The following is a 24,739-nucleotide window of genomic DNA, read 5'->3' as shown; positions in this document are numbered from 1 at the left end:
TATGATGTCACACTCAGCAATAAAAGGTGGAAAAAGGAAGAAGAGGAAAGGGGTGGGCTTCCCACCTTCCACCAGGACTGCTGCTATCCTCACTGTCCCACTGCTCATTTTTACTTCTTGGTATTGGTGGCTGCAGCATCTCAGCAGCTAGTGGATCTGCATCATTCTCTTCACGACCAATCCATTCTCCAATCACACGAGGTCTGAGAAGGGGGGTATTAAAACCTGTTGTGTCCTGAAGAGAAAAAAAAAAAAATAAACTGTACTACTTGTTTTCAGCTGGACGTGTAAAGAGGAAAAGAATACAGAAAATAATACTATTCATTAAATAAATAAATAAATATAGCAATATATTAAAATGTCAGAGGACAAAGTAACATCCAGAAAGAATCATAGACTAATGAAAAGATTTATGTTAAATAATTTCCAAGAAAAAATTGCCCATCCTGGTGCCTCAAACCTCTCCTTGCTTTTCAATATTAACTGGAGAAATATGGTATTTGTCAATTCATATTGAAAAATTACATATTTTTAATAAATGCACAACTCTTAGAACCCAAATGGTGTCAGTTATGCTAAGCAACAGATGAGGTCACTTGCATAATGAACATCCCAACCAAAAGACTGTTGTAGATTAATAGCATCTCTCTTATTTGCATGATGTATAAATGCAAAACTGATAAATACATCTGCATTTGGCATTTTAAAAATAACCCTGCTGGGATTTACATAATGTATCCTTCAATTCTGAAAATGGTATTAACATTTTAATAAAACGCATTTCTGAAACTAGTACTCATATTTTTAACCACTTACTGGAAGAAGATAGCGGAAGAGGATTACTAGAAGCAAGCAAAATGCAACTGAAATACTCAAAACAATAGTGGTGATTTGCTTTGAATTTATATTACTAATATAGAATAAGGAAAACAAATTTTCCCTAAAAATTGTATGCGAAAACTGTTGTGAAGTGGTGAGTATTTCTTTTTTCAGTGTTATGAGAAAGGTTGTTGAGAAAGGGTCAAGTACAACAGTGCAATCAAACTAAGAAAAAAAAAGAAAGCATAGAGAATAGATACAAAAAAATAGACATAATGAAATAATGGAGCAGAAATATTAATTAAATACTAATTTTGCTTTAATAAACTCTTGTAGTATAGCAAAGACATTTCAAATACAGTATTCCTAATTAGGAGAGATATAGACTATTCCTATCTTCTAAAGACAGAAAGAAATAGGAAAACAAATCCTTTGGTGTGTTACTTAGATCATTATCTCAGTAAATATTCCTGCCATAAAACAACACTTCCCAAACAAGAAGCATCTAGAAAAACTACAGTACAGTGATTAGTTAGCTTAGCAACCATATTTTCCTATCTTCCTGAAAACAACCCTTTTAAAGTCTCCTATTAATTGATACAGATATGGTAAAAGCCCTATCTGAAGTAGAGGTCTTTACTGAAATTATACAAAGTAAACCAAAAAACCGTGCAGACTGCTTTCACACAAATGTACCTATCCCATTCTGGCTAGATGTTGTAATTTTGCTCAGCCAAATTCCAAAAGCTTCCATCTGACAGAGCCAAATACAAAATAGCCCCTGGATTTGACTCACTCACTACTGTTATTTTGTTTTCTGCAATTTGCATTGTGTGTGTGGAGTGCACACTCCACTCTCTATACTAATCTGTCCAGAGTTTTCCATTAATTGACTGAATTTATTTTTCACACTATGCCTATTTTCTGCAAGGTATGACCTCTGAAAATTAAACACAGCCAATACAGAAATCTGAGAAAAACACCATGACTTCAGAGGTTTTCGGACATCTAAACACTGATGTCTTTTTTTTTATGTTCTTATTAAATATATATTTTTAATGTTCTTATTATATATTTTATGTATCTGTCTGGTGCTGTGTCATAGCCGGATAATGTAGATGGTGGCCTCGGGTCACTTGACAAATATAACCTGTAACAGGTGTGACTACCACCATATGCCTATGAGCTAGGAAAAATTACTTCACTGCACACAATGCCTTCATTACACAAGGTGTCTACACTAGTTTCTTTAAGTAAGAAGTATTTGGTCCCTTCTGAAGTTTCTTTCTGTTACTCTAACCATTTTCTCTCTTCCCGTTCTCCCTTGGATAATTTCTAATAACGAATCAAAAAAAAAAGGTCACTGCTAGTTTAACTCTGCAACAACTGGCAGTATCAATCTCGTCAAAAGTTCTCAGTTACCTAAGCAAGAAAGGAAGAGCAGCTAAAAATCTGCTTTTTTTCAGTACTGCAACTTTTTCCAGACTCTGTACACTGCACCACTAGCATATGAATAAGTAAACCGTGAATGTGGTGTCTGTCCTTGTTATGCTGATTTCTTCTCTAGACATTTCATGGATTAAAGTAGTACTTTCATACTCTGCTTAACAGAAATGTAATTTACATTACATAGTCATGCTTTGCCTCACTTTATTACCTTGCTTCCATTTTTGAATCTTGTTAATTAGTGCACCACAGTTTCAGTGACCTAATTTATTTTCCTCCTTTCAACTACATAAGCGACCACAGTGAAAACAGAAAATGGGAAATCAGAGACAGCTCTATTGAGAACACTAAGGCATTTATTTGGCACCTTATTTCAAAAGCTTTAATCAATTTAGATGAAGCATTCTGTTCCCAGTCAAGTTTTTATTCTTTTTTTTTCTTTAATAAACCTTAGAATCTTAACCGATTTCTAATTTTTATTCCCCCATAAATAAAGAGATCGATAGAGACATTGGTGTGCACCATTGTTTTATGGTTCTGTCCAGTGTCATCCACCTAGCATCCCTATCAGTGGCTACCAACTTGACAGTCTCAAGCTTACTTTATGTGGAAACTTTATGAGGATAAGGGGAACAGCTAAGTCTCACCTCACATTGACTTTAGACGTGGTTGCAATATGCAGCCCCTATGAGGGAGCATATCAGTATCTGTATACCTATTTGCTTAAGCATAAATTTATAAGCTCTGTATTCCTAATTGCCTATATGGATTTTGAGAAAACCTCCACAGTGAGGAAAACTTTGGTGTGAGCAGGCTTTTTTTTTTTTTTATGATGTAGAATAGCTGTTAAACATAAGCTGTACTATTTGTATTAATACTACTCATTAGGAGAAAGCATACCCTAGACACAACACAGAAAAAAATAATAAAAAAATAAAGGAATAACTCTTGGAAAACATTTGCAAAGGTTTTAGAGAATTAAAAGCCAGAAGATGAATAAACCTTCCCTTATACCCTTTTAAATAGTTTTATAATGTCATTATTTTAATCAGTCTCTGACTGGCAAGAAGTAAAGGGTGTGAGTCCTTATTTTCCATTGTCTGTCTCAGAAATATTGCTGAAATGGGAACAAGTATACAAATTTGAAAAATACTGCATGAAATATGCACTGTAGCATCCTGGCTATATTTTACCTCAATGTATCTTACAATGCAGACATGTTACAATGCAACATATACTACAATTTACTATGCGATGTACAGACAAGTAGGGTCTTCTAGAGTCCTTACAGACTTAGAGGAAACCCTGAAACTCAGAGTGAACTCAATGTTTTTCTCCAGAATTTTTAACCAAGTTAGAATTTCACAGAAAGGGTAAAATTCTAGCTCAATTTCTTTATGTTTACAGAAAATTCTTGACATTTATGAGGATCTTTAAAAATGCACCTTTTCATGCATTGTTTCTGTTCAGCAGCAAAGAAGGTGAGTTGATTCAGAAATTTGTATCATATTAACTCTGCACTTTAGCCTTAAAATCTATGAGTCACAAGACATCCCTTCTCATTTTCTATCCTTACACACTGTACTTGCAGTGTCAGTTGCTGATTTTACAGCTTCCCCAGCCTAGATTGAGAAGTGGGCTGAATCATCAAGAGAAATGAAACCAAACTGCAAATCTGAAATAAATGAAATGAAGAAGGAGGAAATCTATACAATAAATCTAGTTTAAATGCAGTAGTCTTAGGGATTTTTTGTGCAATTTTATTAGACTCTGTCAAACTGAAAGCTTCTGATGTAACTGAAAGACTGACTAAGTCTGTCCATGCTTTCTCTACCTTTATCTTGGTCTAAAACCCTGAGTACTGGCACAAAGGTAATAATAGCAGGTATTTGACAAGAGTCTATTTAAATGAAATGTCCTTCCAGAACAGTGATTGCAATTCAGAGCAAACTAGTTTTCCAAATTCAAATGCTTGGGTAACTAAGCAACAAACAAATTAACTGAATTACTTGGAGGAGGAGTTACATCATCCAGAGATATTGATCAAGTACTCACCTGACAAAAGTGGCTAAAGGTTACTGCAGCCAGAATGAAATTATTTTTTTACAAAAATATATGATGAAATGTTAACAAAGATAAACATACACTTTCTCTGTTTTCTCTTGGTTCATAATCTAAACCACAGATTAAAGAACAGGATTATGGGCTCTATCCCAGTTGGCAAGGATGCTCGCAACTGCCAGAAAAATAAAGTAAGGAAAAGCATATAAAATAATTTATTATGATGTTTAATTTTATGCCTCTCATGATGTCTAACTAATGCCAACAAACAGTATAAAAGAATCCAATACCAAGTTTGGAACCTACCACATGCACCTGAAAAGTTAAATGATTAATCCAAAACCCAGATATGAATGTCGTTTTTAAAAAAGATTCCTTGCTGCTGCAGCCCAGATAAGGAAGCTGTAGGATCAGCATGTATTTCTGGGAAGTAAATTACAATGAACTTGCTTACATTTATACCCAAAATATAAACATTGCATAGGAACATGCTCAGTTGAAATCAAACTAAATACTGTGAAACCATTATCAGGCAGTCCTTGGTTGTTTCTGGCCCAAGCCAAATAACACTCTTACAAACAGGTCAAAAGAAACTTTTGGGAATTAGTATGTCCTAGGGGGCAGGCTGTATGTAGCTGCCCTGTTGTAGGACAGAGGGCTTAACAACATGAACCTGGGCTGCTTCCTTTCACAGAATGGTCCTTGCCATGTTTAATTTCTTCATACAGGTGTAGCCTTTATGTCCATTAAAAATCCTTAAGGGGCAAAACAAGAGTACTGAAGTTCACTTAAGCCCATGGAGACAGAAAGTATGTATTTTCAGTACATCTATCCTGTAAGCCAGTTGAACAGGGCTGCACAAAGGAAGTATGTTAAGAGTTTTGTATTTGATTTTTTTTATTTTCCAAGTAATTTTTGATTTCAAGAGCATTCACATTACCTGTCCTCATCAGAAACAGATGTTAAAGCAGATGCAATATTGTAAAGTTGTTGTAAAGGTCAGGCAGTGTATACCATTCACTGCATGCAACATTATATCAAGTTTTATACAAAAAAATATTTCCAATTTTAAATTATAAACAGTAAATTATATGGTGATGAAAGGAAAATTAACTCTTCGCTCAGAGTACATCCTGAAGAAATCTACCAATTATGTTCCCCACCTCAACCTCCACACTTTTTTGAGAAATAATCTATCATATCGGAAAAAAAACAAACCCAACATAAATTTCTCTTTATAAGTGGAGAAGTAGCAGGCTCTAGTCCAAGATGTCCTGCCCCATACCCCACTCTCTCAAAGCAGCTTTTCATATTTCTTTCAACAAAGCTAAATTAATACGACTTCTCTGTTAGTACTCTTAAATAAAAGGGTTGTAATGGAAAGGCTTTGCTAGATGTTTTTTTCACCACTTCTGAGCACAGTTTAGGTAATGGTAGGAAGGACAACTTAGATTCCATTTATATTTTTAATGTGAGCAATGAGATAGGGTAAGATAAAGGCCAAAGTGATAAAAGAAAAAAAAAAAGCCATGGTTTTGAAATGGCAGCTTCACATGTACATGACTGCATGGTAACAGTGATCAATGTTGTCTCACTGGCCCTTCCCACAGAATCAAGTGGAGGTATTTTATATGCATTTGTGCCAAATAGGATTGTACTCTCATCTTACCAAGAGAAGAAGAAGACAATATAAAAATTGTATCTTATATCAGGAAATATTCCTATGCTTTATATGTTTTTTGATCTTATCTCCCTGACAGTAATGGTTTCTGACACCAAGAACACAACCTATTATTCTCGGCACTGTTCATGTACTGCTGTCCAGTGGTGAGAATAGGAAAGGAAAAAGTGTTCTGTTTCCTTTGGATAATTGATAAATTATTTGGATTGCTCTTTCAGCATAGAGTTCATTACAGTTAAAATTAAATTCAGGCACACTATGTAGCATATCAAAATAGTCTAAACAGAAGAGATTATTGTATGGAGCATTCAGCAAGAAACTGAAGACTGCTCTTTATGGCCTGTGAATTCCTGATCAGATCAGAAAATGTTCCTAAATATTTTCTCAAATCATATCTGACAACGAGAAAGCCACCAATGATATGACTTCGTGAATTAAAGATACTCAAAACTTAACATTTCCAAAAGAACATAATTAAAGTAACACATCAGATATTAAGCAAAAATGGCATTAAGATCAAAAGCATTTTCATGGCCTCATTAAGAGTCTCTTAAATCTCAGTGAGATTTTTCTTCCCATAACTGACAGCCCATCCTGGATCAAGCTCTTAATGCATCAACATATGCAGTACTTACCCATATAGCTTTCCATACCCAAACTTCCTCTGAACCCAAAAGAACTGAAGAGTGTGTACCAGGACAGGCATATGTAGTTCTCATTGCCTAAACTTATCACAATCAGCTGCCTGTTCATCAGGCATACAGTAAATCTTACCTTATCAAGTTCATCAGAAATAGCAATGCCTGAAAAAAAAATAATTAAAAAAGTAAAAAATTAGAAACATCCTTTCTAGAAATGTATTTCACTGCAGTAAATAAAGAAGTTTACTCTGAAAAGTTTCCATATTCCTCTCTACCACACAATGTATTATATTTTGCTGCTTTAGTGAAATCGCCTAGAAACAATATGCTCTTAACTTTCTTCAGCTGCAATGTTATCAAAATGAATTATCAAAAAACTATGGAAATGGATACAGTAGAAGTGCTGGTAAAGCTTAAGTATACTTCTACCTGCTTTCTAAAATTAAAACATCAATTTAGTATTTAAATATGGGCACATTATCATGCAAATCTCAGCCTGAGCAGAATGCATAGTATTATGATACAATTACAGCGGCAAAGGGGCATGACCCTTCTCTCTTCTTCCATGGTTCAACATAAATATGTTTCTATGAAAACCAAAGGAACTTAAAGAGAGTAAAATCTCATAAAATTTCACAATCCAATGCAAAACAGTTTTTCTAAATCCTCTAAACAACAACTTAAGTATTGCCTTTATGACTCTTGCCTTTCTGCCTGAGCCTTTCCTGTGTTTGCTTTCATCATGTCACAAAACTCTTTTAACTATGACTGTCCTGTAGCACATTAGATATGCACAGCTGGTCTCAGAATTTATGACATATCTACATGTCTCAGTCACATCACATGGTGAGATCAACTGATCACACATTTAATACTATCATATTGAAAATTCTGATTTATTGAAAGCAAAGCATTTCCCAGGTTCCCGTGAGGTTTAATAAGAAAGATTAGCAGCATAGAACTTCCATTCAAAAACCAAAGAAAAGCATCTCCAGGTGGTCAACATAAAGAAGTAAGTACCCACGCTTAAAAAGAATATGTACTTGAAAGTTGTTTTCTAATTCATATCGAGTAATCAAGACATCTTTTAAGGAATACAACTGGTGATATTGCAAAATATGTGGTTTCAGCTGAACAGAATTATTCTTTCTAAAGAATCCATCCCTCACAGCTATTTGTATGTTTTAAGAACTCAAGTTTTTTACTTAGGCTAGACACTACACTAATGTCCATACAGTATAATCAGCAGGTTACACCAACCTGAACCATTCAAGAGAACTTTAATGTGTTATGAAATCTATTTTTTTCAAACCCCAAAGCTGTATGGGCACTTACTAAAGAGCAGATAACTATTTCCTTGGAGGTAGCAAAAAAAATGTAATTCAAAATTCTCTTTATATCAGCCCTGAAAACTTGATTTCCATCAACAAGTTTCCCATCGCATTTGGCTTATTTTGCCCAACCACAGTCAATTCATTTTACAACCACAATGCTTTCTCCAAACATACAAACTCCTCAGCAAGTTCCTATAATTTTAAGACAGTTCATTTTGTTTTGATTTATTTCCTCAAATTAGAGGTTGGTCTCCTTTTCATGTGCTTTCACAGACGATGCTCTGTGAATTGGTCTTTGAAACCTGGGAGTAAACCCAGAAAAGAAGCAGGTTCATTATGGAACATAGAACAGCTGCTAGAATTTAAACTATGAATAAACAGGAGCAATTTTTCCCTGGGCTGACTTACTGATTATGTATATTTATTTTCATGTATGGCAAAGGAAACTACAAATGGTAACCATGTCATTTGCAAGACTCCATTCCAAAAAAAAAAATTACAAATGCTTTCACTATTCTACTGCCTATCTTGCTAATCAAAGATCATTACTGGAAGTACTGAATGACAAATTGGAAAAAAACTGCATGCACGACTATATGCCCCAACCAAAAATAGCTATTAGATTCTCTGACTGCTACATGTAAACATATAAAGTGGGAAACATCCAGAGTTTGAAGGAGTGCTTTTATTACACTGCTTTTCTGCAAAAGTCCCACCATTTCCCCATAATTTACTCTGAATTTAGAGGAGAGTAAGCTCAGTAATTCAACTTACCAGAATGCCTCAAGTTTCCTCTCTTCTAAATAGCAAGCAGTAGCTTGATAGCAAAACTAAATATATTTCTCAGATAAATGTGTAGATGTATAGCAGTATCTGAGGACATCTTACGACAATAAGATTTTAAAAGTTTAGAAAACTTATCTTTGCAATCACAGAACCAAACCAGAAAAACCTTTTTCTCTCTCTCTTTGATGTGGAATCAAGAGAAAAGAAAAAGGATTCTAAGGAAGAAATTTCATAAAGAGCTTGTTGCAGTAATCTTGGCATGGGGCTTTTTCTGGAGGTAGGATTTACCATGCTGCCAGTCCTAAAGATCTTTGTTATGGTTTAAGCCCCATTAATATTAACAAAACTGTAGTAATTACTGGTAAAACAACTAAATTAGCGGAGACGGTGATAAATTAAGCCATAAGAGGTGAGTTTATAAATGCTGCTCATTTTTCCCCAAGATTTTACTGCATAAGTGTATGCCCACTCTTACAAATTTTCTTTTGTAGTTGCCAAACTAACAAAATGTCATTGCTGAAATTGAGGAGAAGCACTCATCCTGTGTGCAGCAGACAGAAAATTGTAAGAGTGAGGTGATTTTTTGGGTGCATGTGGAATAATACAGGCTCCAGTTTTCACACTGTGGTTCTTCAAGTAAAAACCTGTAATGACTGTAAAAAAAAAAAAGAATATAACCTGAGGATGAAACACAGAATTAATCTCATTGTATATACTACCACAACATTAAAAAGGGAAACAGTTTAATCTAGAATCCTTGAGAAAGCAACTAGAGAAATTGATATTCATAATTACCATACAACAGTATTTAGGATTTCTATTATTCTCATAACTCTTAGCACACCCTTGAGATGACTCTGTGATTCTGTAGCTTTTTGGTAGTCATATAGATTATTATCAATTACAATCTTTTCAAGCAGTACAGTGACAACTTCAAAAAACATTAATTCCTACAAAACAATGGTAACAATGGTTGCTATCTTTGATTCCCATAATTACTAATATCTTGAGATCAGATTTTTGCAAACAAAACTCTTTCCACTTTATTTTGTATATCTGACAACAAATAAATGGTTATGCTCTCTGTACCTTGTATAGTTATTTCCATTGTTTCTATGTAGCTTTCATGCAATTGAAAAGAGGAAAAATGCTTTTTTATATATTCTAAATAGGAAAATGTTATTGTAAATATCACAGTATGCTGGAGACAAAGGGTCAGTGTGTTCCATGAGAAGAGGCCATTTCTCATCACAACTTAATCCAAATCACCAAAAAACTCTAATACCAGAGAAACTGGCAAACCAAGTTTGTTCAAGCTTGAATCCAATAGCGTTGTTAGAATATAAGTTACTAGGAACAATTATTTCTGACTTCCTTCAGTTTAAAGCATTTAAAGCCTGACTCTGCATGATGCTGAATGTAGAGAATAGAAGTTTTGGGGCTGCTTCATCATTGCTCTGCCTCAAGCCACCGACTGAGCAGTGGATAAGAAGGGGATTGTTGAAAAAAGTTCTTCTTCCTTTGTTGGGGAAAGTCTTATGATGTCAAAGGCAAATCCTTCAGAAATAAAGGAGTGTACTTTACCCTTTCTCTCAGAGCAGCTGTTTCTCACAGACAACGTTTGCAATAGTTTTATATCATACTATGATTGACAACTACACAATAGTCCCACCATTCTTACTTTTTGCAAAGAAAAAGTGCAGTGCTCTGATTAAAGGGGTGAGAGCTTTGTTTGCCACCATCAGCTTAGGTTCACAGGCAAGGTTTACAGTGGGAATTAGTTAGCTATCTGTCTGCCAATTTTATGTCTGTAAAATTTCTCCCTTTGGTAATTAATTAAGGGTGTTGAATTTTGATCAGGCTTCACAAGGACATAGCCCACTTGGCTGTCCGGTGAATTATACAGACAGATTCAGGGCACTTGTTTCTACTTTTGAATGTAATGACTCTATGCTATGAGGGTGCTGGAACAACAAAGTAATTGGTCTGAAGTCCTTCAGAAATGCTCCACAGCCACAACTATTGCCATCTCCGATGAGTACCAAATCTGGAGTGGGGCTGTTCATGCTGGCACAGCCAGTCTCAATTGTAACACTTTCATCTTGTCAATAGCATAGTTTTTGAAAAGAATTGGAAGAACAAAGTACCTTCTGATTGCAAGAAAGCTCTGGCATAATACGATTAACGGAAACACATCTACAAGCCAATGCAATATAACAATGCAACGTTCTATTTTAATTAGTATTATCACACCCGCATTAAGCAGATTCCCCCAAAGCATATCGCATTGTATTAACCTTGCAGCTTATATGTTTTTTTTTGTTTGGTTCGTTTTTGTACCTAAAATATTAGACTGGTTGATTATCATGTCTTTAAAAAAACAAACAAACAAAAAACTAATAAAACCAAAAAACAGCAACAAAAACAAACATGGTTTATTAAATTGACCATACACATACAAAACTATTCTTTGCTCTTTCACAAGTACCTTAGATTTCTGTTCCCAATCTTCTACCCCTATGGCAATTTTGAAACAGCAGAACAGTAAGAATGGAGAAATGAAAGTGAACATTAAAGCACTTTCTTTGATGAAAACGCCACCTCCCAATATGTATTTGCACCATGTTATAATGAAATATATATATATTCAGTTTATAAAGAGTATCTTCCACAATAAAGACCTTCTGCCTGGGACATCCTGCTTAATTTCTAGTTCATTAGGAATTAACTTTCTTTCGAAAACAAAAGAAAACAAAAGAAAACACAAAACACATTGTTAATAAGTCTATGAACCTTAAAAATGCCTAGCTCTTTCATATGCAGTTCTTAGCAGAACAGTTTCATTTGCTGCTGCTCCCCTGTAACAAATACAACTAATGAAGTACCTCTCCAATCTCTCTCCACTCTGTGGTATTATTCCTCTTTGGAAAGTGATTTTAAGACTTTGATGCTCAAAGTTCAATAATATAAATATCATTTTCAAAACAGCAGTATGAGTTCTGGTCTTTTTGAAATGGCAAGTCTTAAATTACCTGCCTGCTATATTATTTCTGAGAAGCTTTATACTATCTCAAAATCTTGCAATATCTTCATATTCTATACATACCTGAAACTATAGAACAGTTATTCCAATGAGAAAAAAAGTTGTGAAACTTCAAAGACATCTACCATTTTTACTTTTATTTGTGCTCCTTAAATAACTACAGGAAGAAATAACACAATAAAAATAATCTGAGGTTGTTTTTTTTTTGTTTGTTTTGTTTTTTTTTTTTTTTTTAAAGACGTGTATTTTCCAAATGCATAATGCATTCCTAGTCAAAAGAAAATAAAATGTTACTACTTTAATTTATGTTAGAATACCATCATTCTGCACAATGGGAGTTACAAATAGTTTATGCATTTTCCTAAACATCCAGAAGATGGCCACAGAGCTCCCAACAGCCAGTTTTCCTACATAGCAAACAAAGCATTCTGGTTTTGACATACAGAGTTTGGAACTAAGACCTCCTAAGGCAATCCTGACTAACTTTAGAAAACTCGTTCTTATGATTGCTCTAGACCAGGGAACTTGTGGATGGCTGGACTGTCAAAGTCTTAGTGCATTACAGGTTCTGTAACAAACTCCATTATTATTCTACCATTATTAATACTGCAGCTTTGAGCATGAACACGGGAATATGTATCATCATATATGAACTGACCAGCAGTTAACTCCCATTCAAAGCAAATCAGGAGAAACATATGTTCCCTTGCTGGTGGGTCAGGTCATCTCAGCTGTACTTTCGTTTCCCACAGCAAAACTTCACGCACCAGACAGTTCCCATACTGCTATTGGCAGGATAGCAAATTACTAATTACTAGCTCCTGTGCCTGTTTGCATCAAGTAGTGAACACAAGGTAAACTGAGATTTCCTATTTCACAGCATCCTTAGATTACAATGGACAGGAAACGGTTGCTCTGGTTGCAGCAAACAAAACATTTCCCCATGATTTGCAAAATGTACACAGGAACCAAACCAGCTCAGACAGTTCTATGTCGGAACATTATAATAGATATAGATTTGCCATTGACTGACATAATTGACATTCTTATATTATTTACATACAATGAGTCGTTTTACAGCTTTCAAAATGAGCCCTATTTCCTCCAGTAATAATTCCGTGATATTTTGTTGCCAGTTATACCATATATCACTATATTATTAAGCAACTATGCATAAAATTTCTCCAGGTGTATCCATATTGAGTTAGGACAATATGCCTTTCAACATCTAGCCACACATGAAAAAGGAAAACAGGGTCACCTAAAAGGCACCAAATACTAGCAAAGCAGCACACTATAAATTAGTACAGTCATCATCTAGGAAGGATGAATTTAAACTCTCTTCCCAATGGCAACTTAAAAAATTAATAATAATTAAATCCCCAGAAAAAGAATTTGTGCTTCAGGCATGCAGCATTATTATATACAAATTTCTGAATGGCTCCAATGGAGAACACAAATTTCAGGATTAGGTTTAGAGAGTAATGAATCAGGCAAACAAACGAAATACAAAGAAAGTATAAAATATTATGTCCCAGACACTTTTCTAAACTGAGGTCACATCAGAAGAGAATAATCAGAGAAAGGTGTATACTGCAGTAGGTTAGTTAAAGTGGGTAGCCCAAAACAGCCAGTAGCCAAGGATAGAGCCCACCTTCCTACTAGCCCATGAATGCCAACCACCTTTATCTAAGGATTAGAAAGTAACACATCTGAAATGGCAGCCACACAAGTCCCAGTTCCACAATTGCATTAGGGGATTTTTTACCAAACCAAGTAGTGTTCCAGAAAAGGCACTATAGCGCAGGAAGAGACTCTATTCCTGAAGCTTAGAGTACATTGGATCAGAATGGCAAATACCTCAACAAAGGTAATTAAAAATTTAACATCTGTAGGTAGAAAGATACTTATAACTGAAGTCACGGTGATCTCCATGCCATATAAGCCCTACTTTATAATTGAATAGAAATAATTATGTTCACATTCTTCCTGTTTCAATCTCAGAAAATATCATTATTTTGTATTATTACTCATATATCACACTAAAAGCAAACGGATTTTATAAGCAAAAGAAGTATTGGATAACAGCTGCAGTACTGAGATAAAATTATCTTTCTTAAAGGTTTGATTGAGCTTATCTAAAAATGTCGATCTCAAAATAAATCACAAACATTGATCTCACACAAGGATAACATGATTTTAAAGTTCAGACTGAACAGAAGAAAGAAAAAAGCCTCTACAGAATACTGATGACTAGCTTTGTGGTTCAATTAAGAGAACATATTTATGGCTAGATTCTCAACTGACTGTGTAAGTCATTTTATAGATTAAAGTGTATTTCAGACCAACAGCTATGCATGACTGATAAATAAATAAATAAATAAAGTATTAAGTCTTAAAACAATGCCACCTGTAAGATGTGACTGATAAAAGTCTAGTAAGATGCCATGCAAGCTGCATTCATAGTTGTATCATCATCAGAAATATCTAGTTTCAATGGGAAATTGTAGAGGTCTCTGATAACTGTTAGTGGCATTCCATTAAAGTACATCTTCCATAAGCAGTCTGTAAATCATTAATAACTTCCTATAGTGTAGAATCTTACTAGTGAAAACCCATCCTAATGTGTTTCAGAGACTGCTAAACACACTGAAATAGTTCATGGTGTATATCCATCTTCTCACATCCCACGTACTCACAGGTTCATCCATAAACAGAACATATTTTAGTAGTTTGCTAACATATTCAGATCTTTTTTTTTTTTTTGAACTAATTGTACCGTTATTATGAGCGTTTTCCTCTTGTTGCTTATCTTCCTCCCCATAAGATCGCACTTGTCTTTCTTAGGCTATATATAAACAGCAGCTGATTCTCTTACATTATAAGTAACAGTCTGAGATGCCCTGGAGGGATTCAGAGCTCTTTCATTCTTAGAGATACTCAGAAGGCATCTAGATGTGGTCCTGGTAAGCTAGCTCTAGGCAGGCCTGCTTGAGCAGGGGGTTGGACCAGATGACCTCCAGAGGTCCCTTCCAACCTCAGCCATTCAGTGATTCTACAATTCTTTATGGTCCTCTTGCAACAATATTTCCCACTAGATTGTTGGGGGCTTTCTAATGTACTAATTCATTGTTGATTACTCCCCTTCCAAACTAAGAAATACAGAATATAATTTTTTGTCTTTTGGCTATAGCTAGATACCATTTTTGCTGGGGTTCCCTCAGACTGAGTTGGATGGATTCCCAAATAGTTTTGGTTAATGTTAATTTACTACCTTTCTTCTGACCTTAGAACACCAATTGAATTCAAAGCGTAAGTTTGTTTCTTCCCTCCTAATTTGTGGTATACACCTGGATTCAACAAGAATCCAAACATTACTAACAAACCATTGGTTAACTCTGTTAAAAGTCTATGTGTAATTATGAGAACATACCCATCTCACAGTAGAATACATTAAATGCCATGAAATGCTGTTACCATGTGTATGTAAATGGAAATGTCCAATATGCACTCAAGTCCTTGGTTGTTTATATAAAAGACGCAAAGATGCTCACAAAGCACTTGGACTTCATGCCTACTTTGAAGTAAACTCTTGCTGATTTAGTCCTTATTTCCCCCCACTCATAACATTCATAATTCACCATTTTCCATCTTTTCTTATGCATCTTTCCAACCTTAGACTGGGGATTAAGACAGGTCTATTTATGAGAAAGATCCTCAGCTATGCAGGAGATTTTAACTCTTTTTAAAAAGAAAACAGGCCAGAATTGGAAATAGAAGAGCATACATGTGAAACAGCATGACACTTCTTATTTAGTATCAGCAAAGGAAGAAGTATGGCAATAAAAAAGAGTGGCCTCTTAATCAAAATAAATGAAACGTATAAGGAAAATGCAGCATATTCCTGTCGTTTCATAAACTAAAGCGTCTCCAAAATAATTGACTTGATAGTTCAAAATACACTTCAATGACACATAGGTGATTGGAGAAGCAAATGAAACCCACGTTCTTGACATGGGTTGACCTCTAGAAAATGGTATATTTGACTCACCAAGCTCCAATACACTTAGACCGTTATTATGGCACTATTCTTCTCAGGTCTCTCAATACTCAAGATATCTTTAGCATTTAGTGTGAAGTCTCTTATTTTCTTGGATCAACCGGAGTACAGAATTGCTTACATATTGTCTTGATGGTACTTGGGAAGATGATTGCAAATACAAACATATTGAACATAGGAGAGATGAGACATCTGACTGTCTGAGTCTCACCCTCCAAAGCTTTCAGACAGTTTTAATTTTGTGTGAGGTGCACGGGTTTCTTTCAAAGCTGAGATCTAGCAGTAGATGAAGCAATAGAAACTAGAGTTTAATTAACAAAGGCTGTGTCATCCGCACAGCAGGCAATGAAGTCTGTGGAGTCCTAGAAACTCAGTACAAGATCCAAAGCATATCTTTATCTTTGAAAATGGAAATGAATTTCAGGACTTAATGGAAAAATCATTTAATTTCAAATGCCCAACATTATATGGCATTCTTCCCTGTTAAAATACTGAAAAATGAAATGTGCTGTAAAGAGCCATGGATAGTATGTTGGGATCCATTTGTTGAGCCCACTGCCTGTCACATACTGCTTGGAAACATTATTAGTATCGAATGTAGCACTGGACTTATAGATTTGACATGCCTGCAGAATCAAAAGCAATGACTTATATGCCAAAAGCAAGTAGTAACACAGGCGAAGATAGCTGTGGGACGTTGTCGTTGTTTTTGTAAAATTCACCATAAGAAATCATTGGATCTAGCATAGAATGAGTTTTTCATGTCTGACTTTCAAAGCCCTGGACATGTCCCTTTGTTGAATCCCTCCACAATATTTGCTATGTGCAAACTCTATTCCCTCTGGATATAAGATAATAAGATAATAATAAGATTAGATTTATTTTCAAAATTATACCTCTTCCTTTTTCCAAACTTTTCATATATTTCAGTTTGAATTTTTATTTTATTTTTATTTTATATCATCCTAATATGGAAAAAATCACAGCAGAGAACAGATTTATTTCCTGAAATTATCTGAAAAGGAGTACAAAGACTGGAAACAGGGACACACAGTTTAGAATTAACCTGACAAAATGTTTAAATGATACAACCAAAAAGGCTAAAGTGAAAATGAGTAACAACTATCAAAGAACAAAAAGGAACAAGATAAGATACTATAAACACACTAGGAGAGGAGGATAAAGTAAAATACAGAACTGCTACATCATAGAGAAGGGAAATAAACAATGTATGATACAAGGAAATCTCAATGTTCAATAGCTTCACTGCTTCAGTCTTTCCAAAAAAAAAAAAAAAAAAAAAAAAAAAAAGGAAAAAAGATTAATTGTGGCCAGATGCTTAATGCTAGTGATTTGAAGATGGGAAAATTACAAGCCAGATGAGAGAAAGCTGAAAGATATTCTGATCATTTAGATACACTCAAGTTGGCAGAATCTTGTGAAATTCACTCTAAAGCACCTAACAAACTAGTTGAAGAAACCTTGGAACCATTAGCAACTGTCTATCATGAATGGAGGATAGAAAAGGGTAAATACCCCATCCTTCTTTAGAAAAGAAAATAGAAGACATGGGGAATTACTATCCAGCCGCCTTAAATCTGACAGCAGCAAAAATATTTGACAAAATTGTTAAATAAATTGTTTATAGATATCTAATGGATAGGAAAGGTGATAAGAACCAGCTGACGTGAAGTTACCAAGAACAAATAATATCGTATCAGTCTAATTGCTTTCTCAACTTGAAAACTTGCTTGGTGGATAAGAGGAAGAAGTAGATGTAAAATTCTTAAGGTATTATAAGACTTTGTCTACTGTCCTAGGTGATAGTCAAATTAGAGAAATACATTCTAGGTGAAATCACTGCTAGGTAGATAAACATCTGGTGGGAAAAATGCACTTACTGAGTAGCTTTCAAGGGCTGGTTGTCAGATCTGAAATGGAATCATGAAGAGGTCTGACAATATTTCCATTAATGATCTGGATGAAGAAATAGAAAGCACATTCATGAAAGTGAACGTTACATCACGTTGCAAGTGAATTAAAAGACTGGAGGATAGGAGTAAAATTCTGTATTATCTTGACAAATCACCAGAAAACATCAAGTATTAGCAAGAAATAGCAAAGAATGTATCATTTGCGACATAAATCTACAGAAACCTGACTCCAACTACATTTACCAGGTATTTTCATGTTCAGTCCAAGCATAGGACTCAGAAGAGCTGCAATGGTTTTGCACTCCCATTAGAAAACTCTTTGTCAAGAAGAGGCACAGAATGCTGCAAACTGTATTTTAAGTATAAGAATGTGGGAGCTCAGTGGAACCTACATAATATTCACAAGGACAGAAAAGATGTAGGACTGAAGAGCGGATTTAGGTCTTTATTACTGAACTCTCACCTCTGTTTGCTTTGTATTTCCAGACAATGAATAACTAACTCTCTCTGAAACTGAAAAAAAAAGAAAAAAAAAGAAAAAAAAAAAAAAAGGAAAAGAAAAAAGTTGCTTCTGAATCTGTGTTAAGCCTGGTTACAAGGAGAAAGGCTTGACAATGACAAACTCACACATGTCACAGTAATACTGTCAGGCAATGCTGGGGCTGCAAACCAGAGATCCAGTCAGGAGTTGTTTCAGCTCCTTAGAGGAGAAAAGGCAGATAGACCAGTTTATGAGAAATATATTTGAAATGAGACCTGTACTATACTACTATAAGTAACACAAAAATTTTTCAGAGTATAATTCATGTGATCAACCTAAAACATTTGGGAGAGAGGGAATTTGGGCAAACTAGTTTTGGGTTTTTGACCTGACTCAGAAAAACATCAAATCTCAAAATACTTAACAAAATAGATCTTCCATTCTTCATTCAGCTTTTTTTCTGATGTCACCATCTGAAATTTCTTCATTGAATCAAGAAGTGCCGGGAATAATATTTAATGAGAGGAGAAATTAAATATTTGTCATTCAAATGTCTCCCATATCCTGGCTCATAGACCACATCATACTCAGTTTTCATGTTCCATGGCTGAGTACTTTTCACACTTTGATAGTTGTTAGTAGTGTTTGCTCTCATCAACATACTTCAGACTAACAACATATCTCAGAGCTATTCCTTACGTGAGAACACTATTTTTAAACACTGCTCCTGTTTCACTTAAACACTGCTCCTGTTTCACTATGTCTCTTAAGGGATAAACCTTGAAATTCTTTTTATAACTGGTTACCAAATTTCAGAGTATTTATTTAACATGCTTTAAATTATCTGAATTGCTTTTGAAAACTGTAAGAAATTAATTGGGATCAAGGATATAAAATACCTAATTGCTTTTCAGTAGCAAGTCTGATCTCCATCAATGAGGTTAAGGTTTGACAAACCTACCTGTTAACACCCAAAAGAGCAGTCTCACTGCTGCATGTTACCGCCATTTTCCTTACACCAGGTTCTTGTGTTTGATTTCTTTATGAGCTAATTCATCTCACTAAGCTGGCAGAAAACCAGTGCAAGAAAAAAAGGAGGTGCAGGGGAAGTAGTTTCAGTCAGCATGCAAGCTGCTAAATTGCCTCAGACATTCTGTGAACCTCCTCAACCAGAATCTAACTGCAGATGTCAATGAACTTACTCTTAATTGAATGGAAGACCACCTTCTTGATATATACTTCCAGATTACAATTCAGGCTGCATGGTTACATTAAAAAACTAAAATCAATCAACTTACTGCGAGACAGATTCTCAAGGGCTTTTCCAAGTTTTTTGCTCTCTTGAAGAATATGATTTAGCTCATCAAAATCATGGTTCTCCGGTTTTGTCCTCCAATCCCATTTAGGATGCTCTATTGACCTTGGCACTAAATATACACAGATATATACATGAAGTTTAGATTTGGTAGTTCATACTCCTACAGCAGAAAAAAAAAAAAAAAAAAAAAAAAAAAAGCTGCACAATGTGTTTACAAGCTCAAGAATCTTGAGTGGAAATTGCTTAATTATCCTATTTTAACAGCTGGAAATATTTTCTTTGGTCAATGTGAAATAAAAATGAAAACATGAACAAATGCATACTCAGGATGATTATTATGGCTGAATTAATCAGCAAACAGGAATAATTAATGCTAACAATTAAAAATAATAAAAGTAATGCAGTAACATAAAAATGACTTTACATGTAGTATATGAAGGTGCTTCAACCACATCAGAATAAAAATATATGTCTTAGAGGTCAATAAGGAAAAATTACAAAAATGAACAGTACTTTTTTTGGCTTTACTAGTCTTTTTTTTTTTTTCAAAAAGAAAAAAAAAACATTTTACATAAAGCTTTCTAACCAACATGAAAATAAAAATAAAAATAAATAAAATCATAAAATGTGGCTAGCACAGTCCATAAAAACAGTGAAACAAAACATCAAAACATATTGCTATTACTCAAGCTGTATGGTCTTTATTCTGACAGTAAATAAACACAGTCTTTGGGAAGTGCAGTCCTGAGCTCAGTCTTCTACATGTTACCTATTGCCAAAATCTTTGACTCAATTTTAAAATAAGTTTCTCAACTGCTGAGCTAACCTCACCTACAATAGCTGAGAAAAAGAAGATTTCCATGAGGTGTTTCGGACTCACAGTACTCGGAGTTGCACTGACCAGTGTGAGCATTTTAACAATTTTAAGAAATTAAAACATAAAATAATGCTAAGTCTGGAACTACTGCCTTCTCAACCAAATGAAATTGTTGAGTTGTCTTCAAGCACAGCATTACCACACTGAGAAATGCACAGGCTGCCATGAAGATTATGATGTTTTGTCTACATTCCCAACAGGGAAGAAAAAAAAAAAAAAAAAAAAGCTGCATTTATCTGTGGTTGATCACTACTCATCTAAAAATACCTTCAAAAACAAAACCTACAAAGATATGCCCAATATCTTCTGTTCAGCTTTGAAATTTTCATTTTCAATTTTGATAGCTGTCAACCAATCTATGCCTACAAACTTCATTTTCATTAAACACTAAGAAGAAACTTGCAGACTACTGTAATACTGCAACAACAACAATAACAACAACAAAAAGTGGAATCTTATGATCATTTGTAATTTCAAAGTACTTTTATGATGACATGGGGAAATTACTCTCAGACTTTGAGTTCTGGTAGCTATTGCAAAATATGTTAAATAAGTGCTGCTATTGAAGTCTGCCTTATTCCTGACTGCCCTATGTGCAAATACGGAATCTGTTCCACTGTGGATCAACCCCAAAACAGAAAGATGAAGTTCATTCAATAGCCAGATAAGCAAATAGGACAATATTATGTTTAAGTCTTTCTGTCACAAAGAATAGAATAGAATAGAATAGAACAGAAAATAGAAAAATGTGATTTCCTTTACTGTAGACATACACCAAATTATCAATAAACTGGACATCTATACAGAGTCTGATAACCCAGCGTTTATTCTATAACACCTACTTAGGAACCTTAGTAAGAATTAGGAATGTGAATATATTAGACTGCAATTACAGACATTCTCAAAAACAGAAGACAAAGGAGGTTTTAAAAAGTACATACACGAAAAAGAGATGAAAGAGACACAGGAAGCCTCAGAAAGGAGAAGGGAAATTGGAGTGAAAATGTAAGCCTGTTTCTGCTTTGTCTTCAAAAAAGATGCCATGTATTTCTTTCTGAGGACTGGCAATAACAAACAGTGGTGGTATCTAGTGAACAAAAAGAGACCTTAACATATTTGGGTGGTGACTGGCCTCTACTCAGACGGACAGCTTTAGAATTTTTGTTATTACTTTCAAAAGCCGATGATTTACCTTATTTTAGGTAATTCCTTGTTTTAGGAAGCACAACATTCATTAGAAGTTATGAAATTTTCTGTATGACCAAAACTTCTCTCCATTCATAACTAATTTCAACTAAACAGCACAATTTCAGTATTTCTCATGCTTTTTCTTATTTACAGAAAACAAAATGTTCCTTTTAGTATTTTTCTAAACTTTTCAAACTTCTAACTCTATATACAAATATTTAATAAACTAGCAAAGAAAATCTAGATTTATTCTAATTTTATTCACTTTAGTTTCATACTGAGATCATGTGTTTTTATTACCTACTTTTTCAGCAATCTCACCTTCTCCCTTCATTGTACAAACAATATATTCTATACCATCACTTACTAACCTACTTACTACCAGTTTGACAGAATTTTCTTTCTGTGTACAACACTTCACTGAACTCACCATAGTACAGAAGCTTCACAGCACCACCAAAATAAAAGCAGAAAATAATTTCATACAGTAAAACCATGTACGAATATAGCCAAAGCTTAGAGCTTCCAAGCTGCAGAAAATTTTAACAAGTTGGAATATGTTATCATAAATATCAAATATAAATATCATAAATATCAAAAATTCATAAAATTTGAAAAAAAATGACATTTTTTGAAATACCAAAGGATAATTTTTTTTGAGAAACCATATAATTTCAAAATAAAATTTGTCATGGGACCCATGACAGATGCTGAATGAAACAAGCAGTTACACTCAACAGCTGTGGAGCTTCTAGGATTAGCAATTGTTTCATATATGAACCAACATGCATGAGGAACATGAGAGTTTCATTACTTTATCCTTGGAAAGTAGGGTAACTTGCCCAAGAGATGATGGTCGGGTCCCTACTTACAGGGAAATGTTCCACAAACACCAGAAGCTTGAACTGTCCTGCATCTCACTGGGATGGATGGTGGGAAAGTATTCAAAAGCCTAGTAGAAAGCCTAGTAGAAATTTGCTCTGCTTGTTGGTCAGTACAGTCTGTGTTTCAGTGAACCATTTTGTATTTCGGTGAAAATGTATCAAAACAGATATGCTGTCATGGAACACTTCTGTTTCAACACTTACTCTGTTGAACCAAAACTGAGGGGGAAGAAATGCAGAATTAGATCCGACTGAAACTTTTACTACTTCTAGAAGACATAGTTCTTTTTACTTACCTAGTCATCCAAGTAATGAATGGATACTAAATTCTGGTAATTTAAAGTAAATGGCTTTATGTGAAGTATGCAGAACTGTATAAACGCTATACGACCCTTCCTTGATATCTTTTGAAATCATAGAATCATTAAGGTTGGAAAAGACCTCCAAGATCAGATGGTCCAACTGTCCCCCAACCACCAATATCACCCACTAAACCATGTCCCTAAGTACCACGTCTAACCTTTCCTTAAACATCCTCCCCAGGGACAGTGATGCCACCACCTCCCTGGGCAACCATTCCAATGCCTGACTGCTCTTTCTGAGTAGAAATGTCTCCTAACTTGCAACCTGAACCTCCCCTGGTACAACTTCAGGCCATTCCCTCTTGTCCTATTGCTAGTTATATGTGAAGACGCCGATCCCCATCTCCCCACAACTTCCTTTCAGGTAGCTGTAGAGAGCAATAATGTCTCCTCTGAGCCTTCTCTTCTCCAGACTAAAAAAAAAACAGTTCCCTCAGCCGCTCCTCATAAGACTTGTGTTCCAGGCCATTCAGAAGCTTCGCAGTCCTTCTCTGCACACGCGCCATACATGATCATCTTCTGTATGAAATCCATCATATATCATTATCATCTGTATCTCTCTTCACATTTAGTAAAATCCATTCATTAAATTCCAACCTTCCTCTTTGTTCTTTTTATACTCACTCATTCCTCAAAATCATGTCAGATTTGCTATGAATTCTGTCACAAATCACCTGACCATTACTTTCTAATGGATAGTAGTACAAGATCAGTATTGTTTTCATCTGCATATACTTGTCTTTTCAAAACCTAATTTGCAGACAGAATCAGACCAATTACTCATTAAATCCTCCAGCAGTAGGTTCATGGAAAATTCATTCCTATCATATGGCAAGAGACCACTTACTCAAGCACATACCTGCTCATTGTAGGAGAAAAGTCCTTAGACTAGGTGCTACATTTCACTAATACATTGTATGGCTACCTTACATCCCAAGAACAAAAATATAGGTGTTATTATTGATCGTAAAATTACCCAGGTATTTAAATCTTGTAAAAACATTCAGATAAAACTGGTTTACACAGTAACTGGATATTAAAAGGCTAAGTGAATGATGGCCTACAGTACTAGACAGACCACAGGCAATTAGAAACATACAACACTGTAAATGGGATATGGAAACCTCGAAAAAGAATGGTGAACTGAAGCAGAGTGAAGGAATGATCTGTGATCTGATTCAATATGAAAGTGGTAAAGAGATCAACCTAATTTACCTAAGAGTAGCTTGATGGGAAGCAACTCTGTTTCACAAATTACTTAAAAGTTTAATATTTATTATTCTTCAAAAAAGAATGTCATCATCCGAACATTTAATTAAACACACACACACTATGAGCCCTAGCCTCAGGACTCTTCCCTCGCCATACAACAGTAGAAGCTTAAACATGCTTTTACAAACATATACTCAAATCCCTAAGACACCAGCCTTTCCTGTTTGTTTGTTTCAGGTGCAACTGAGATCATAACAGTCAGAAGGAGAAACTGGAGGAATCTTTGCATTAAAAAAATTGAATGCATAAGAAAGAGAGATCTGTGCAGGAATAACATGCACACTGCAGTCAACATCCGCTTTGCTGAAGGTAAACATATTTACTAATTAAATAAATCAATTCTCCTGGTGTTTTCAAAGATTCCTATGAACTGAGGGTTCTTAGCCCTGAATAAACTTTAAAGTTCAGGATCATTTGAACAAGACAGTCCTTAGACAAAGTTCTGCAACAGAACCTCTTACAACTGATGGATTCCATTAAATTTTGGTTTTGTTTTGGCAGCTTTGGGGGGCTTTTTAGGTTATCAGGAGTGTGCTTGTAGGAAATGTGGTG

General features: G+C 34.9%; 1 protein-coding gene across 1 annotated transcript in view; it reads right to left on the bottom strand.

Annotated features, from left to right (window-relative positions):
* C2H8orf34 (chromosome 2 C8orf34 homolog) overlaps positions 1-24,739 on the bottom strand; it is a gene marked incomplete at its 3' end in the record, with an annotated part of 188,417 nt that overhangs the window by 122,330 nt on the left and 41,348 nt on the right. The window contains exons 4-6 of the mRNA XM_035317217.1: positions 19,585-19,713; positions 6,782-6,810; positions 66-235 (exon numbers count right to left, since the gene is read on the bottom strand). Of these exons, the coding sequence (XP_035173108.1) occupies positions 66-235; positions 6,782-6,810; positions 19,585-19,713 (328 nt within the window). The remainder of the gene's footprint in view (positions 1-65; positions 236-6,781; positions 6,811-19,584; positions 19,714-24,739) is intronic.

The sequence above is a fragment of the Oxyura jamaicensis genome, chromosome 2, assembly GCF_011077185.1.
Source record: "Oxyura jamaicensis isolate SHBP4307 breed ruddy duck chromosome 2, BPBGC_Ojam_1.0, whole genome shotgun sequence".
Classification (NCBI taxonomy): domain Eukaryota; kingdom Metazoa; phylum Chordata; class Aves; order Anseriformes; family Anatidae; genus Oxyura; species Oxyura jamaicensis.
This window is presented reverse-complemented; position numbering and strand designations above follow the sequence as displayed.